This window comes from Podarcis liolepis (genome assembly GCF_965112155.1).
Source record: "Podarcis liolepis genome assembly, chromosome: 1".
Classification (NCBI taxonomy): domain Eukaryota; kingdom Metazoa; phylum Chordata; class Lepidosauria; order Squamata; family Lacertidae; genus Podarcis; species Podarcis liolepis.
This window is the reverse complement of record NC_139554.1, coordinates 47,862,566-47,881,767: the sequence shown is the minus strand read 5'-3', so window position 1 is coordinate 47,881,767 and position 19,202 is coordinate 47,862,566. Positions and strand designations below refer to the sequence as shown.

Here is a 19,202-nt window from a genome sequence, read left to right as displayed (position 1 = left end):
TCAAGTTATTCGACTTGAAGCATATCCACTCTGCCTTTCATGCTTTCACTTCTCCCTTGGGCAGTATATTTTCTTCCATCTCCTTTACCTCGTCTTCCAGTTCTTCTGAAATCCCCTTTTCCATTTCATGAAGGTGGCCCCCTTCCCTTTCCCCAGTAAAAGCTTAGGCATAAAGCAACACTTCCAAAACCAGGGCTGTAGAGCTTAGTTGAGCAGCTGTGTATTACAGAAGACCCTTTTTGCATGAAAAGCTAAGCACCAGTTAATAGATTCAAGAGACACACTTTCCTTTTCATTCATCATTAAAGAGGCCCCCAAAATTAATGACTGACCCCACCCTTTAGCCATTGACACAGCAGCATACAATATACACAAAGGAAAATTGTGCAAAGTACTACACAACAGGGCACCTCATTCTGTCATTTTTCGTTTGGTTCTAAAACACTGACCTGGCAATGTAGGACGCTTGTATTAGAAGAATCCCCTAGCAAGTGATGATCCAAGGATCGTGGAGAACTCTTCAAATTCCAAGAGAAGGCTCAAGCAGTTTCAGCGCTAGTGAGGCTCCACCACAATGCTTAGCATTTTATTTTTATATTTATTGTTTAAGACAGTGTTCACAAACTCCCCCCCCCAACTTGAATATTGCTGAGGGTACTGGTGCCACTTAATGATCCCCCCCCCCCCCACCGGTTGTAGTAATTGTAATGTGCCGTGCCAGGTGCTGTATGGTTTTTAATTGTATTTTTAAGAGAGCTTTTGTGGGTCTCTTGAATGAAACTCTGGTTCATGTACTTAGTTTGGAAAGCCCTGGGTAAGAGTCACTTCAGTACAATATTTCACACAGCCATCATAAATCTGGTGCAGCAAACTATGCCAGCAATCCTACACAAACATGTGGGACTAAGAGCAGTATCCAATGAAGTGGTCCTGTTGATGCAAGGACTTCTGCTTGCCCAACAAACCTTCCCCTCCCTTGCCCAATCTTCTCTTCAGTATTGGGGTGCCACCAGAGCATATTTGGGGAGCATGAGAAGGGAAGCACAGAAGTCTTTGCACAAATGGGATGCCCTTGTTAGATGCAACACTAAGTCCAGATGTACTCAGTGGAGCTTGCTTCTGACTAAAGATGCATAGAAGTAGGCTGCAAAGTAGATGGCTGTTTGTTTTGTGGTATAAAGTTGATTAGTTCCTTCACATTTGTATAGGTGCCCATTTCATAAATGCCTCAATATGTACAAAAATCAGGAAGAGACCAAAGGGAAGAGATCTTAAACATGTGTGGAGTAGGACTCCTACTGAAAATTTTCCCATCCCACCCCTCCTTAATCCATATTTGACTTTCCAAAATCACACAAAACCATTAAGACACGCTATAAGCAGTGAAGTATTAGAGGAAAGGAGCTCCAGCTAACACTAAAGGACACAGTAGGGCTGGCACCTACCAACCTACTTTGTAAGGTGGGAAGGGACAGGCAAACCACCCAAAAGCAGAGCACAAATCGTAACAGCATCTAGGGCAGGGGTCTGCAACCCGCGGCTCCGGAGCCGCATGTGGCTCTTTTACACCTTTGCCACGGCTCCGGGGCGGATACTAGCGAGGGGAGGAGGTGCATTGTGCGCCCCGACACTCCTCACTGTGGCGGGCGCTGTACTGGCTGTGACGTCGCATGGGGGCGGTGCGTGCGTTAGTCACGCACCGTCCCGACGTCACCTTCCCGCCCGCTGTCAGATTGTGGCTCCGGAGATATATTTGTTTTAAATGTCGCAATGGTTTTGCGGCTCCCAGTTGTTGTTTTTTCTTCGGAAACGGGTCCAAGTGGCTCTTTTTGTCTTAAAGGTTGCAGACCCCTGATCTAGGGGAACCCCTCCCCCCTCCCCCCACCCTGTTGAGTACGGTTGTGCCAGCCACCATTATTAAAAACTCTGCAGGTAACGTACAAAAATTGGCTGATTAACATTTCTGTTTACTTGGAATCCCAGAAGAATTTACCAGTGTCAAGTGTTGAACTGCAAGGCCATCCCCTCTCCAGTATATAACTATTGTATTACAAAAATATATACCAATGTTATGGTTTACCATAAAAAACAAGATAGTCAATACACTCAAAAATATTTGTTTAATTGGAAACCATACATCAATCTGCACCTTTTGAACAGTAGTGCAGGACTTGTAAAACCAGGGTCTCTAAAGTCAGCCTACTGTTCCAAAGAAGATCAATTATTTTAAAAAAGGAAAAGAAAAGAAGAGAGAACCGGGTCTCAAGATTCAGTTTACGCTCACAGTTAGCTTGTTAGGTACATCAATATGCATTTTTCTCCTCCGAGTTACACTAACCATCTTTCCTGGACTGTATCACCAGTTTCATGCAGACACAAGAGTTGTAGCTACATACAAGATTTCGTGTAGCTTTCCTGCAAGTTATTTTGTAAATCAGGTAAGAGCTTAGGGACAGCAAATGAAGCCATGGGAAGTACAGCAGTGCTTCCAGATTATACCTCTAGTGAATTTCAATTGGAGTGGAGTCTACGTTCTAATCCAATGACAAATATGGCTACTTTGTGGGAGGAGAGGCTTAACTTTAGAAGAAGGAAAAAGAGCAAGGTCATTCTGGATACTACCTTAACAGTTTCAAACAAAACCATCTCCTGCTTCTTGAATGAGTAATTGGATTACTTTAAGTACAAACAGCTGTGTGATGTTACTTTACATACATAAACCATGAGAATGCTTCCACCAAATCAAACAGTCACTCTTCTTTAAGACTTCAGAAGCATGGGAGAGGGTTAGAAGGCTGCACCCAATTTGCTCCCATTTTCATGTGCAGAAAAACACCCCAGAAGCATCAGTCATAGATGTCAGTTGCCTATCACTCAAGTCAATGAGGCTATAAAACCCACAGTATCAACACGCAAATAATTCTTTTCAGAAGAGTAAGATTTACAATAGCCACGTTAGGTAGCTAGCTGAACAAACACCACACATCACACGAGAGTAAGTCAACTGTCTGAATAAGGATTTACTTGAACAGAACCTTGTAAGGGTACACTATACTCAGTCTCATTTTAAAGGTTGATTAGATTTTTTTTATACAACATAGCCCCTGGCAATTTAAAATAGACCCACTGGAGAATGGAATGGAGAACTGGAAATGTGACATTTCAAACCCAGGCTGCGTGTGTTTTTAACTTCTTTTCTGAGGAAGACTTCTCAGAATCTGTGTCTTCAAACTCTGTTCTATGCCTTTTCTGTCGCCCACGGATCTGCGAGCCATCACTGCCCGGAAGATGCAACTCGGCAGCTTCCTCTTTCGTGCTCACGGTGTGACTGGGAGAGTCTGTTGCAGACAGGCTGCATTCCTTGTGCAAGGATGTGCATGTCTGCACAAGGCTGCCATTATCAGCATTTAAGTGTAATTGTCTTCCTTGAGCCACAGCCTCCTGCTCTCCAAAACTCTGTCCGTTACTAAGGTAAGAAGAGCGAGGGTGCAAGTGACCATTATTGTGGTTTGCACAGGAATTGTCCGTGTTCCTGTCCTCATTGTCATCTGTTGGGTTTCTAGAGTAATTTCCAGATCCACTACAGGTGGCAGCGGTGGAAAATGAATCCTTCGAGACAACCAGTGGGTTGTGGCTGGGGGCAGGTTGACAATTCTGGTTACTTTTCTGCTCCACAAATCCTGCAGGCTGGCTGCGTGGCTCTTCAGTGCAACTACTTCGGCCTTTGCATGTGGCTTTTCCATTGAGCTTCTTCATCTCAAACGAATGCTCCACAGTCCCACTGTTTCCGTTCCCTTGGGTGACGTTCTCTTGATCCTCCAGCTGCCGCTGATTATCGTATTCATGATCTTGACCATTTCTAGAATTTTCTGCCGAGCTACGTTCCTTGAAGGTTTCCTTGTTGCGGTTTTCAGTAGAGGGATCCTGCCCACCTTGGGTTTTTCTGCTAGTTCCAGGTCTCCCTTCACTTTCACCACCTCCATGCGAAGTTTCGCCATCTTTGTTAGCTGCATAAGACATATAAGAATAGTGGAGCCACCTGAAAGCTTTGTAGATCTTCCTGTCTACAGATTCACTTTCTGAGCAAGGAGAGACCTTCTCTTTGCGGACCTCAGTATTTGCAGTACTCCTTTCGGGAGATGAGGCTGGAGAAGGAGAGAGGTCATCCACTTTGATCTGGGGATAATCATAGAGGTCTTCGCCTAAGTAGGTACTTGTGTTTTCTGTGCTGGCATTTGCATTAGTCCTTTCTTCCTTTTGTGGCTTCTGCCTGCGCCTTAGTGCGTTGCGTTGCCGGGTTGAGGCACGGCGCTCATTCAGTTCCTCGTCATCTTCTGTGCTGCTGCTGCTGCTGGAGCTGCTCGAGTCATTCTCTTCGGGGCTTGGGGACCTGGGCCTTGGGAAGAGATCAGCATCTAGCTCCGTCTCACAAGTATTTTCATCAGAATCAGACTCATTAGAAAGGGCCAAGAGACGCTTGTCTTGGTACCTCCTCAGTGCAGACAAACGTTGCTGGCGAGAAGCCACAGCTTCTCTGGCTGGTGGAGATTCGGTAGATCTCAAGGTTCCCAAGTTATAGGCAGCTTCATCAGATTCTTCCGTCATGTGAGGTGGGGAGTGATGCAGAGATGTGGAGGACTCAGACTCACTATACCCTGAACGCTCGCTTACTCCGGCATGGAGCTGCAGGATTGTGCTTTCACTAAGGTCACTGTCGGAATCAGAGCTCCACCCCTCAATCTCTCGACGGACCAAGGAGTCAAAAAAGGCCATCATCCGTGGATCCTCTTGGACTGACTGATTGGCATAGTCATGAGACAGGCCACTGCCACTGTTTAGCACAAGACTAATGTACTCTTCATGTGTGTACAGACAACGGGAATCGTCCTCGATTTTACCATCCAGATCTCCTGTGCAACCAGGCTGCCGGTAAGGACTCCAGATCTGTAAAAAGAATAAAAAGAAGTGTTGCTTTATATATATCACCCGGTTGCTATTTTAAGGCTTTTCAGCAGTCTGCTGATATACCTATATCATTCTGCAAGACTATTGGTGTAGCTGATCTTAAAGAACAATTCTTTTTACTCAGTTTCACAAAGATGTTCCATTTCACGTGCAAAATGTTTCCCCACCTACACTTGAGGATTCACAACTCATAAAATGCTTCCAGCTTGAAATGAAATGAACGCCAGACTGCAGAACTCTATTTTTATCTAATAGGTGTTTACAAGTGGGGGGGGGGAGAGAGAGAGAAAGGAGGTGGTAAGAATACTAGGTTGCTTTCTGAATAAAAGTCTAGGCAGTAAGGAAGGCATTTGTTTCCCAGGAAACTAAAGCTAGAGCTTGTTTTAGAGACGTGTTGTGGTGTTTCAATAAGTTGCATGGTTCAGCATCTCAGCAGTTGTGGATGGCTGCACAATGTAAGCTGAACATCTATAATGTTTGGTGTCTTACAGTGCTTTTATATTTTGTTGGAAGACGTCCAGAGTGATTGGGGCAACCCAGTCAGATGGGTGGGGTAGAAGTAATAAAAAAGCAGTTGTTGTTGTTGTTGTTATTATTGGTTCCCCTATACTCAAATGCCATGATAACAGCAGTGCAGCCATTTCCAATCATGTATGCCTATGAGGCTGATGGGGGTGCTTAGAATTTTGCTGTCCTACCAAGTATTTCTTAAAAATACACCTAGGCTAGCACTAAAACACAATTATATGGTTGAATTAGCACAGATGATCAGAACCACCTGACACCATTCACCTCCCAGGCAGAAGGCTGTGCTTGCAAAAGAGGATGATCATGCCTGTTAGTGTACATCTGTGCTCATTTAATCACCAACAGCAGACATGATCCATCCTCTTTTGCTAGCAGATCTATGCACATGTGAGGTAAACAGCATAGTAGGGCTTGGAGGTAATGCCCATTTATCCTAATCCGCTTCTTAAAAAAATTAATTGTTTGCCAGCCCTTCTGTAGCAGGCCCTACCTCCCCACCTTCATCTAGCCCTCACCTAAGTTGTGGGTTGGGGCCTTCGAGAGACGTGCTCTACATATCTTATTTTACTTCTGCTATTTATTATCAGCCTTTCACCCCAAGGGGCCAGGCCAAGTAAACAACAGGATGGACAATAGAATGGACCCCTGCAGAATTCCACAGGTCAATTCCCAGGGTGTCAAGTAACAGCCCTCCCCCAATTGCTCCTTTCTGGAACTGACCCTGGAGGTAGGAACATAACCCCAGTAAAATGGTGCCCCCCCCAGTCAGTCCAGAAGAATTCCATAGTCATCACTACCAAAAGTCAGAGAAGTCAAAGAGAATGCACAGGGTTGCATTCCCCTTCTCTCTCAACAAAAGTCATCAGACAAGGCACCCAAAGCAGTTTCAGTACAATGAAGAGGCCTGGAGCCAGAATGAAATGGGTCCAGACGCTCAGCTTCCTTCTCACAGGCTTAAAGCTGGACCACCACCATGCTTTTAATCACCTTGCCCAAGAAGGGGATATTTGTGACTGGGTGATAGTTGTTTAGTGCTGCTGAGTCGTGATAGGTCCTCTTAACAGTCCTTTAAAGGAACCAGTTCAGTAAGTAGCTGAATTCAGAAATGCCTCCCTCAAATTACTTCCCCCAGAACAAAAAGTACAGACATGCGGAGGTTGTTCCTATTTTAATTCTGCATAATAACGGAATAGTCCAACTTTGAGGAAGACCTGCAAGGAACACCCATTGGATCACAACATGAATGTGGAATCTGGGGAGATTCCAAATGTCAGTAAGGAAACAAAAATACATACAAGTCATTAGTTCTCATGCATCTGTAGAAAAGTTTGGGTTAGAAAGATAGTATCAAAACCAAAGAACAGGTTAGGCAGTAATCAAAAGGGAGAAAAATTAATGGCTATTGAATTTCCCCTTCAATTATTTGAAAATAAAGTCAGGAACTTCACACCCTTCCCTCACTCCATTCTTTCATACCATCCTCAAGCCTAGTCCCCACACCCACTTTGAAAACATGAATCCTAAAAACATGACTTTGCAGAAGAAATCCTTGTAAAGGCACTTACTACCAAAGAATGTAACAAGATAGACATGACTCCCACCTTACCATTTTCTCCTGCCAACTAAGATTTCACTTCATGCATCTGACAAGTGGGCTTGAGTCCCTGAAAGCTTATGTCACGATATATGCATTCGTATTGAAGGAGACACAAGAGACACAAGACTGATTGTTTTTTGTTGCAAGAGATGAACACAGCTACTCTTTGGGAAGATTTTAGAGTTGGGATAGAAGTTGAGAAGTAAGCAAAGCCCTTCAAAGGAGCCACCTTTTTTATCATCACCTGCAGTTGCCAGGAAAGCCTCAGACTCCTTTTACATGCAGGAAGGTGACCTTTCAGAGATGTCAGGTTAAGTCACATGCCAGCAAGATATTTTATGCTGTGTTCAGGTAGGCTAAATTATGATTTTGCTGCAAGTGTATATAATTAGGTGTGCTACATCAAATTATCCTATAAAAGCAAGAGACAGATAGTAGCTTGTCTCTATGGTTGTCTCCATAGAAACATGGCTGAAAAAACCTTCCATCTCTTACATAGTAGTGCATTTCAATTTTCATTAAAGTATAAATCAGCAATACCTTACAACTTTCCCTCCCACACAGTTTGACAAGTTGCCACTACCATCAATAGTCAGTTCAACACTGCCCTCCTGCTGTCAAGCCCTCTACAGACTTCAGTCAGTTTCTCTCAATAGTGTACACAACTCTACCTTTCTACCGCTTGCAGAGCAACATCTGCCTGCCAAGTAAGCTTTTCTGCAGTCTTCTCCTTTGACTCACCATTATGTTCTCTCTGAATCATGGCGTTGCTTCATAATCTCCATTTAGTTTAAAGTCTCTTCTCAAAGGCTATCTTCCACATAAAAACTTTACACAAAATTACTCTGTCATCAAGCCATGCTAACAATTCAAATAAAGCTGGATTTTAAATTTACTTTAATTCATAACACGCCAAAACAGAAAAGTCACCAGCAGCTGTCCACACCCGCTCATCCACCTCTCAAATTCCTCTCAAGGCCAAGTTTTGGCAACCCCTCTAAGGATTTAGGAGCCAGATAGATCAGCTTTCTGAAGGGTTATTAAAATTGGGAGCCCTTGCAAAGAATTGCTCTGTTGGGTTCCTGCCAATTCAACCTTACCCAGGTGAAAATTCCAGTGCAGGGCCTCACATTTTGATCTGAACAGGCGGGAAAGTCTATAAGGGGCTCACAAGGCTGGCCTACAATGTGTGATCGTAGGATATGAGCTTAGGTGCGAGCAATCTGAAGCTGAGCCATTCTTGTCCCAAAATAGGTTGTCTTGCAAAAATGAGAACAAGGCACAGAAAAACTGGAGTTCCAGCATGGCAGTTACATACATCAATATTTCTTCCTCATAATTAGTTTTAAGCTTGTACATTAGAAAAGATAGGCATGTTTCACAAATGCACATGCTGAACCTATGATCTAACATGAATTCTCTTTTCCAGAGGCATTCAAGCACCACAACCTTTCAGGCTGGGAGAGCTCTTGAAAAAGACACTTAACTGAATCACTACCCCCCCCCCCAAAAAAAAAATGTAGGTGCAAGAAAAGCAACACGGGGGCTGTTTATATACATACATTAAACCAACAGACCAAGTACCGTCACCCAGGAAAGATTCAAAGCTTCATTGGTTATTACATCCAGATTTCTCAAGAGGCTTCAAACTGAACCAATTAAGTCTATGTGTACTGTATACCCGTTTGGCAGAAACTGGTGTAAATACAGTTAGGGCAGACGTCTTGAAAACAAGAAGCAAGGCATTTCAATGGTACACAACACTGTGTAATTAAAATCCTTGCTTGTGCTGCTGCCAGATATATCCCTTTTTAAATATGCATTAGTATCTGGAGAATAGGGTGAGAAAGCAGTAGCAAACTCAAAGAACAAGCCAGAGACACAGACTGAATATAGATTCTTGGTACTGTATTATGCAGACAGGCAGTGGACCATGCTGGCAGGATTTGGGCCAGCCATGACCCCCAGCTTGTAAATGGCCAACAGGGTTACAGTCAGTCAGTCAATGTGCAACTGACTGAAGTGTTTACATGATATACCTCAATTACTGCCATCTGCCCTAAAGACATTTACAAAGCTCTTCAGCGGATGGTTGAAAACAGAACAGGCGTAGAATTAAATCCTCTTGAACCTGCTTTCTAAGCCTGCAGGGCACCTGTATATACATAAAAGAGCTCAAGACGATCTACTCAAGGGTTCAGCTCAACGTCAGGGAGCCAGTGTGGTGCAGCAACAAGGGAGTTGGGACTTGGACCAGGAAAAGTGACTTTCAAGCCCCTCTCCACCCATGAAACTCCCTCTCTCCCAGCTAAATGGCTACTTCACAGGTTTGTTCAGAGTTTAGAATGGGTAAAGTCCTGGATTTGAAGGAAGGCGATGCAAATGCGGCCAATGTGTTCTGTGGCAGAACCAAAACCAAATATGTGTACCATCCCCAAAACAGCTAATGTTGTGGTTTGCACCCAACTCCGATAATCTCAACCCAGCAAAAAAATAACCTCACTGATGCACAGGCAGTAGCCTCTAAGTGTGTTTCAAGCAATTAAACATTTCAGACCATCTACTATTTTCATAAATATTTATCAAGTTATCGCTCCTTACAACTGTGTCTTGCATGAACACCTGGAGAAGCTGAGTGTTGTTTCAGATCTTAAGGGTTATTTACCCACAGAACAGAGGGCGCCAGCTATGGACATATTTACAAACTGGAGAAACTGTTGGGAGCACCATGTACATTCCACAACTATGCACATGGATGTAGACTCATTCCCTTCACCCTGCCAGTATTTAGCCCTGGGAACGCCCTTTGGCTCCCCACTAAGCTTAAGTGAGGGTGACCAACCCAGAGTGTGCAGCTGGGGAGCAAAAGTTAAATTTTCCCAAGCCAAATTTCAGCAGGGAAGGGGTGGGAGGATGGGACCCTGCAGGTGTCAGGGAAGGCCTCCAAGGGCATGTATTCATCCATGGACACTGAAAAAGCCTCCTCTATGAAGAGGGGCTCCTTGAGTGGACATGCTGTCTCTCAAGAAGCACCCGTCAATACAGTTGCTGCTCTTGATAAAAGACAACTGCTTAAATGCCTTGGACAACTCATTTGTGGTTTTTATTGCAATTATTTGTTATGTTCTAAACAGATTTCATATATGTATATAGTTTTAATTCTATTGATGTTTAACTGGTTTTTTAAAAATGTTTTTAGTGAGTCATGTTTTTATCTGTAAGCCACTTTAGAATCCTATAAGGGGAAAAGCAAGGTATGAATAAATATTATAATAATTGGCTCAAGGAAACCCTTTGTTTCCTTGATCAAGTTATCAGCCCCCCCTTCCATGGCTGCATTTCAGTAAACAAACAACTCCCCACAAAACCCAAATATGTGGGAGACATGAGCAGGCTGCCAACATTTTATCTAGTTTGGTTCTCACTGAGGGGGATAAAGTGTGTGGGTGTCTCGACTGTACCAGCTTTGATTAGTGCAATTATATTAAACATGCCATTTGCTGGTGTGTGTGGCTGCCTTAACTTGTATTTCCCAATAAATGAAGAATATGAAGCACATTCTAGCAAAGAACACAAGGCCTGCATTATCACAGCAACCAACAGTTCTGCTTAAGAACACGCATCACAGAGAATGAGCAAGGAAATGTTTACACATTTAAAAGAAGTTTCATTTACTTTAAGATCTGAGAAGAGGATACTCAACAGCCATGGCAAAGCGGAGGAAAAGGGCTCACCTTAATAATCTTTTCCACACCTGAGGAGCAGATCATGTAGGTGTGGGGATTAAATCGGACCTGATTCACAATTGAACGATGACCTTTCAATACCATAAATGCACCATTAACCACCCTGCCGATTCCACCTGGAAAAAAACAGCAACAGAAGAGAATAGCTCCATATACCAGAGAATGGCTTGTTTGCACTGAATTTGAAATACTAGCTGTATACAGCTACAGGCCATAAGTCCACCACTGCCCTTATCCCACTGTGCACCTTCCACTAAATTAGTCACTATTTCATTGGCAGCAAGTAAAACTGCCTTAAATCAAGGACACCCTGACTCTGGACTATGCCAGTGGTGAAATATTCAAAAACTCCAGTAAGCCTGTATGCATGCATACCACATATAGTTGTGAAAAACAGCATACAGTGGTGCCTCGCAAGACGAAAAGAATCCGTTCTGTGATTCTCTTCGTCTAGCGGTTTTTTCGTCTTGCGAAGCAAGCCCATTGAGGATTAGCGGATTAGCGCTATTAGCGGCTTTTAGCGGCTTATCTGCTGATCGGATCAGCTGATAAGCAGCTTAGCGGCTTAGAAAAAGGGGGGAAGGAAAAAAAACCAGCAGGAACTCGCAAGACATTTTCGTCTTGCGAAGCAAGCCCATAGGAAATTCATTTTGCGAAGCACCTCCAAAACGGAAAACCCTTTCGTCTAGCGAGTTTTCCGTCTTGCGAGGCATTCGTCTTGCGGGGCACCACTGTATTGATAACCAATGTAACTGGAACAGAACAGGCTGAAGATAGGAATGTCTGGTGGAGACGTACAGCAGCATTTCTCATCAGATGAAGCTTCCAAATCATAGTCAGTCTTCCCCTTAGCAACTTCAGAACTATGGGCAGGCAGATAGATGGACATTCCATTTTACTACACTGTTGGTACTAACTATTATCCAGAAGGTAAAGTAGTGATGGCCTCAACAGAGATAGGAAGAAAAGATACTTCAAGTAAAGGGCAAGCCAACACAAATGCATTTGTTTTTATCTACTCTCTTGGTGGTTTGCCAATTGATTAGTCACTGTAATGCTTATGGCAGATCCATTCCTTGATCCAAACCAGGATTCCAGGTTGCTCTGAGTTAAGTGTAGACTAGTTCACCCCAGGACTTGCAGTAGGCAGACCAGGGGAAAGGGAATTCTGGAAGGAAGAACAGCAATCTGCACGTAGCTGCAAGTAAGGAAGGAACTCTAAAACAAACCTGCTATCTAATAAGACACAGTACACGTCCTGGGTCTTATGTTTCTAAGAGTCCCAGGCCTCTGAAGCCAACAGGTCTGTGTCTCCTTTATCACAGGAGAACTACATTCACTTGGTCATACAAATATAAGGCTGGGTTGGTTCGGTCACCAAAACCATGGACCTTTAGGCAAGTCTGGACAATTACTTAGAAGTGCTGGAAGTACTGAAGAGAACCAGTTTTCTCCAAAAAGCCCTTTGACTGTAGCGCTTGGCAGCACAGTAAAGAACTTATTACTTCATGTATTTCAGCTTGGTCACTCAACCGCACTGCTCAACAAACGATGCCTCTGGAAGCCCAGAAGTGGAACATGAAGGAACCTTCACTTTGTTGTTTTTTTTAAAAACAGCCATGTTGGGGACACAAAAGTGAGAAAGCAGTGACACTCATGACAACATACATAGACCAACAAAGAGCTAAAATTAAAGCACTAAACTTAGTGCATGTGTGTTTCAGTAGTTGTTAATATTGTGAATATGTAATGCTTTTTGTGTTTTAGGTGTTGCATTTCTAAACTGTTACATATTCGGATTGATCAATGAATAGCACAGTGTTAGGTGAAAAATATAGATACCTGTATTCCCCACCCCTACAAGGCAAAGAGCAGCTAAGGGGGGGAGATGATTTTGATTAAGAAGGCGATGGGGACGAGGATATATACACACATGTCACACACAAACCAGGAGAACTTCAGTGCTTCCAAGCAGACATGCAAAGGATTGCAAACAACACGGGGTTTACACAAAGGTGTGCATGTACAGGAAGGTGGCCCCAATATTGCACCTCTTGCGTAAATTGCTAATATTGTAGAATAGTGTTCCCCAAACTTACAAGGATTGTATACCTCTTTTGAGAGGTTATACCAGTGGTAGGCCTTTTTGGGAGAAGATAATTTGTAGTTTTAATATCTAGACTAGAGCAAATTCTGCCATGCACCCTTTGAAACTCTTCTGTGTAACCCTGGGGGTATGCACATCACACTTTGGAAACACTGTTATAGAAGACTGCTTTTCCTAGCGCTAGTAACTTAATTTGGAAGATTTTTCAGGAACACTCACCTGCTTCTGGATCCGGAGGAATTCTCCACATGTATAAATTAAAGTCATCAGAGCCAGAGAGGATGTACTGTTAGAAATAAAAATACTAGTAAGTTACAACAAATTCACCACTAAGGCAGCCCTTGAAATATACATATTTGGAAGATTCCAATAGCTTGATTATATGATGCAATACATATATATTCTACATGCCTAGAATTTGTATTGTTTGTGTGGTGGCAGGTCAAGGACTGAAAATATAAAGACCAGGGATTCATGATAAACCAGTGGGGAGAGGGAAGGCTTTGATTTTAAAAATCAACAGGCTACAAAAATGATAAGCTACAATCTAACGCATATTTACTTTCCAGTCCCATTGAAATTATACCCATAAAACTCATGCTACACAAGTCAAACACCTGCCCCTGTTCTAGTCTTCATTTATGATTTATTTGCTTTAACATCAATTCTCCCTCAAATTCACTCAGTATGCCCACTGTATGAAACTTCAAAGTACAGTACTGATAATTTTAAAAGCTTCCTTCCTCAAAGTACATTACTAGTATGTTTAGCTGAAAAAAGAAAATAAAACACAATTACCGTATTTTTCGCCCCATAGGACACACTGCCCTATAGGACGCACCTAGTGGTTTTTATTTGGGGGGGGGAATAAAGGGAAAAAAATATTGCCCCCCCCCGGCACGGGGCTGGCGCGGGGGAAGCCCGAGCTTCCCCCGACCCCAGCCCCCAGAACAGCCTGCTATCTGCAAGCCTAGGGAGCCGCGCCGGTCTCCCCAGGCTTGCGGACAGCTGTGCGAAGCCCAGGCACGCTCTTCAGCGCGCCCGAGGCTTCGGAATGCAGGCAGCTCTGTGCAACCCTCCGGAGCCTGGCGCGGCTTGGTGCCGGGCTCTGGAGGGTTGCGCAGAGCTTCCTGAAGCCTGGAGAGCGAGAGCCTCTCGCTCTCCAGGCTTCAGCGAAAGCCTGTATTCGCCCCATAGGACGCACCCACATTTCCCCTTCATTTTTGGAGGGGAAAAAGTGTGTCCTATAGGGCGAAAAATACGGTACACTTATAGAAGAACTGGGAAACTGCAGAGGTATGCAAGTGCTAATGAACTGGCCATTTCCTACCACAATTTTAAAAGTTGCATATGGAGCTGAAGTGTTATAAAAAAAGGAAGAACACCTGAGAGCAACTTTGTGGGGGTACAGAAAGTTATGTCTTTTACAATATTTGACCAATCTCCAGTCTGTGCCAACCTGATGGCCAACAAAGAATTCCTCATATTTGTAACCCAGTAGCACAAAGAAAGAAGGGAAAATAAGGGGAAAGTTTAGTTTTTACCCCTCATACAAAGTTGATTCAATTTTAACCAAAGAGCACTTAAAATACTTTACAGGCAGAAACTAAACAATTAGAGTTGCCAAACAAATTGACAAAGTAAATAAGATGAAGATCCTTCATTCTCAAGGACTGAGAAATAAAAACAAGCAGCTGTAAAACACACAGTACACTCCATTGTGGAGAAGCCTAGCTGCTTTACCGAACTTGGATGTGCTCATTCCAACTGCAAGGATATTTTGTCCTCACCCTAACCAGAATTCTCAAAATGTAAAGTCAAGGTGTTCTGGCACTCCAGCCTAGTTATTGCCAGAAGAAAACAGTCACCCAAGGAACTCCTTTCCATGTGAAATTTTATAGAGATCTGCTTATAAGAGGACAGGTTTAGAGAAGTGCTGCCAGTGGAGTCCCTTTTGGCAAATGTTAACAATGTCCAAAAAAGGATCTAGCACAGGAAAGTTGCTCAGGCTGTAGATGTGAATGCAACTACACATTTCCCCCAATAATTAAAAGGTATCTTGCACTTAACAGCCAGCCAAATGCAGCCACACTCTGCTGCTGGTTGGTGAGTTTCACTAAGCTTTCACAATTGCAAGTGTCCCAACACACAGTTGTAGCATAGTCACACAGTTTAATAGTCTTAGTGTAGAAGAAGTAGCAGTAATAATAATTCTATTATTTATTCCCCACCCTTGTTTGCGTGAAGGTTCCTCAAGAGATGAAGTTTCCTAAAAGAAGGAAAAATGAAGACCCATCTCATAGAATCATAGAGTTGGAAGAGACCACAAGGGCCATCGAGTCCAACCCCCTGCCAAGCAGGAAACACCATCAGAGCACTCCTGACATATAGTTGTCAAGCCTCTGCTAAAGACCTCCAAAGAAGGAGACTCCACCACACTCCTTGGCAGCAAATTCCACTGTCGAACAGCTCTTACTGTCAGGAAGTTCTTCCTAATGTTTAGGTGGAATCTTCTTTCTTGTAGTTTGGATCCATTGCTCCGTGTCCGCTTCTCTGGAGCAGCAGAAAACAACCTTTCTCCCTCCTCTATGTGACATCCTTTTATATATTTGAACATGGCTATCATATCACCCCTTAACCTCCTCTTCTCCAGGCTAAACATGCCCAGCTCCCTTAGCCGTTCCTCATAAGCAGGGGTCTGCAACCCGCGGCTCCGGAGCCGCATGTGGCTCTTTTACACCTTTGCCGCGGCTCCGGGGCGGATACTAGCGAGGGGAGGAGGTGCATTGTGCGCCCCGACACTCCCCACTGTGGCGGGCGCTGTACTGGCTGTGACGTCGCATGGGGACGGTGCATGCGTTAGTCACGCACCGTCCCGACGTCACCTTCCCGCCCGCTGTCAGATCGCGGCTCGAGAGATATATTTGTTTTAAATGTCGCAATGGTTTTGCGGCTCCCAGTGTTTTTTTTCTTTGGAAACGGGTCCAAGTGGCTCTTTTTGTCTTAAAGGTTGCAGACCCCTGCTCATAAGGCATCGTTTCCAGGCCTTTGACCATTTTGGTTGCCCTCCTCTGGACACATTCCAGTTTCTCTGTTCTAGTCAGTTGTTTTTTTAGGAGCGTGGTCAGAGAAGCTGCTCTTGTAGGATAATATGAAGAAAGTTGTTAAGAAATATATGCTGCCTGCTGTGTCTCCAGCACTGAGGATACATCACATGAGACACCATGGCCTGGTTCACAAGGCCTGCAAAACCAGACCTTACCTTACCTTACTAAGCCTGTGTTGGCTCCTGGAGAGAAGCTTATAGCCACTGTGCTCCGCCCTGGTCATTTTTGCTGCAGCACTGTGCCAAAGCAAGTCAGGGTTGGTTTCGTGTGTTGTCTGAACTTGGGCTCATGGCTAAGCTTTCTCCTTCCTAACCTCATGGTTAGCAAGCAGAGAGCTGAACCACAAGCCTCTGTTCAGACAACACGCTAAGCCATGCAGCAAATGGGACTGGAGGGGAGAAAAGGTGCTGCAAGCTGCTCTCTGGGATTCTGCACACTTGCGTGGTTTCCCTAATTCAAGGTTTAGCTTAGCATTTCACGCAAATCAGGCCCAAGCCTACTCTCAGGAAGTGTGTGACCTAAAACAGCAAAAAAGTGCTTCTCATGCCAACCCCCCCCCCCCCATTTCCTACTCCCATCAAGTTCTCCAAACATTAAAAGAATGTGTTCAAACACAACATTAACAGTCTTTTGGGGGAAAATATTCAAAGTCATTTGATGAGCAAAGATGTAAATCAAACTCCATCTGTGACTAGCTGCAAACAACCGAAAGGGGAGGGGAGGAAAGGCTTTTGGATGACAAGCTGCTGATTCAGAAGTTTGCCTTAGAAGGAAGAAAATTCCCAGGCATGGTTAATAGCTGTTGCTGCACAAAGCAGCAATCCCAGAACTCTATAAACATGCCTCAATTGTTTAGAATGAGCCATCCTCAGATTGCTGGCTCTGCTGCTTCCTTGCCTGCCTGAATCTCCCTCCCATTTCTGCCCCAAAAGGAGAATATACTACAGGCAACTTATGCAAAATGGAATATGATCGGCAGCGGTTACTGTGGTCTTAATAGCAGTGCTTTTTGCACATTCTGGAATTCAGCCACCAACAGGAATAAATTTTTCTTAACTACTGTCTGCTGGAAAATGGTCGGCATCTTGAAGCTTTTATATTTCCGTAGGTTTTGCTGAATGCAAAGTATTAAAGAGGAAAATTAAAGCCAGCCCTTTTTTCTTGCTCCACATTTGCTTGCTTCTTTTGTGTAAGGCAATTCATGACTGACAGAGCTTCTTACATCTTAAAGAGCCAAATTACACATTAGGTTAGCTACATAACTGGGCCTTTTAAGATTTTTTGTCTTTACACAGTTCACCAGCAAAGGGCTCCCAATGCTTATTAGGACCTTAGTGTGGAGGACTGGAGTGTTATTAACCCTTAAGCTATCAGCTATGACACCAAGAAATCCCCTCAGCACTTTTACACTTCAAATAATTGCTTGTTGTTGTTTAAATAAGGAAAAAAATAAACAAATGTTGCTTTAAAAATGGGTGGCCTGCTTGACACCACAGGTATGGGATATGACTGACAACTAAACCAGGGCTTAAGAGAAGAGTGGCTTGTCTAAAGGCACCCACACCGTTCACAGCAAATGCAACTTCCAAAATTCGGTTCAGTTTGGATTGCCATCTTTACACTTAAGTGCCATTGAATCTTTCCCTTAGTTCCCCACCCTGCCAACAGCAGCACTCGAAAAAGTTTCTCAGGTTGCTCGTCTGCATGAACTCTCAAGTGTATGGCAAAAGCCACTTCCCACTCTCAAAATAGTCACAGGAAGAAGAGCATCTTACTATTTTACATCTCTTCATATATATATAATTCCATAAATTTTGAAGCAAAGGAGGGTTGCTATAAATTTCAATACTGATAACTGTAAAACCAATTGTTCTGTTTTGTGATATGATGCTTATTTAAACAAACATGTTCTACAGCTCTATACACACACACATGCATATCCAAAATATAACAACTGATAATTAAGGCAGAAAATCAGGAATTACTTCATCAACATTTAAATGTTCAGATTAATTCCCTCACTCTTTGACCACTCAAATACAATTCTTCAAAAAAAAAGAAATCCTAGCCTTCAGCTGTTTGAACAGTATATATCATGTCAATATCAGAAATTAAATACATGGCCCTGTCTATATTTGCTTTCAATGTAATAGGTCTCATAATAGCCACTGCCGCCCCCCACTGGCAGTATAGATTAATTCCAGTGTTTTACCTCAGTGAGCTCGCTACCTAAAGTTACCAATAATGTATTTCTTACGGCCTTAATGAAAACATTCAAAATGAATCATTGCAAATGCATTTGAAGATAATCAGAAAACCTTCATAAGGTGTATTTAGGTCATCATTCCCTGCAATCCCCTGTTCATCATAGAAGTACAACTGTTTCAACATTAGGCTTGTAAAAAAATGGTTTGTCCACATCTAGTTTATAATTTGAAAACAAGCCTGTATGCCTGGTGGAATTAGGGAAATCTTATCAGTTTAACTTAGAGAACAGCACTGCTTCTGAGAGGGAATTCACGGGGTGTGAAGTAGTCAAGTGCCTGCCCTTTCCGACTGAAACTGATACAGTGGAACCTCGGTTTTTGAGCGTCTTGGAAGGCGAACGATTCAGAACCTGAACGCCGGAAACCCGGAAGAGAATGCTTCCGTTTTTGAACGAGCCTCAGAACCAAGACAAATTCCTAGTGCTGCAAAAGCATGCAAAAAAAATTTCCCCAAGGTTGATGGGGGGGGGGAGGGAGAATGCTGCCAGTTCTATTCTTAAGTGGCACTGAGCAAGTTCCCTAGTTTATTAAAAAACAAAATAGTATGTAAATGAGTTGTTTTAGCCACTGCTCTTTCTAGGAGCGCCATGTTGAAAGGCAGAACCCAAAGCATCCTGACCAGAGTCTCTCAGTGTGCAGAACTCATCCTAAGGAATGCTGGAAGAGCAACCCAGTGACTGCTGCATTCCTGAAACTTTCCTGCACATGAATAATATCAACAAAGGAGACTGAGAGGTGATGTAATGTCTGAGGACATGCCACAGAGTAAAGATAATTTTAGTTTTATTCAGAGAGCACACGTTAACTCTTGCTTGAAAAAAGCAGCAAAGTAGTACTTTTTATTACTGGTGGCCCGGAGCTTTGCTACATCTACAGCAAAGCAAA

At 43.4% G+C, this 19,202-nt stretch overlaps 1 protein-coding gene and 1 long non-coding RNA gene across 5 annotated transcripts in view; one reads left to right on the top strand and one right to left on the bottom strand.

The window, feature by feature from the left end:
• LOC310710660 overlaps positions 1–12,440 on the top strand; it is a 33,241-nt gene extending 20,801 nt beyond the window's left edge. The window contains exon 3 of the long non-coding RNA XR_014528174.1: positions 12,356–12,440. This is a non-coding gene — a long non-coding RNA (uncharacterized lncRNA). The remainder of the gene's footprint in view (positions 1–12,355) is intronic.
• DCAF5 (DDB1 and CUL4 associated factor 5) overlaps positions 2,102–19,202 on the bottom strand; it is a 44,810-nt gene continuing 27,709 nt past the window's right edge. For all 4 annotated transcript variants that reach the window (XM_083506657.1, XM_083506660.1, XM_083506659.1 and 1 more), the window contains exons 7-9: positions 13,163–13,229; positions 10,825–10,952; positions 2,102–4,944 (exon numbers count right to left, since the gene is read on the bottom strand). In XM_083506657.1, the coding sequence (XP_083362783.1) occupies positions 3,163–4,944; positions 10,825–10,952; positions 13,163–13,229 (1,977 nt within the window). In that variant the 3' untranslated portion in view covers positions 2,102–3,162. The remainder of the gene's footprint in view (positions 4,945–10,824; positions 10,953–13,162; positions 13,230–19,202) is intronic.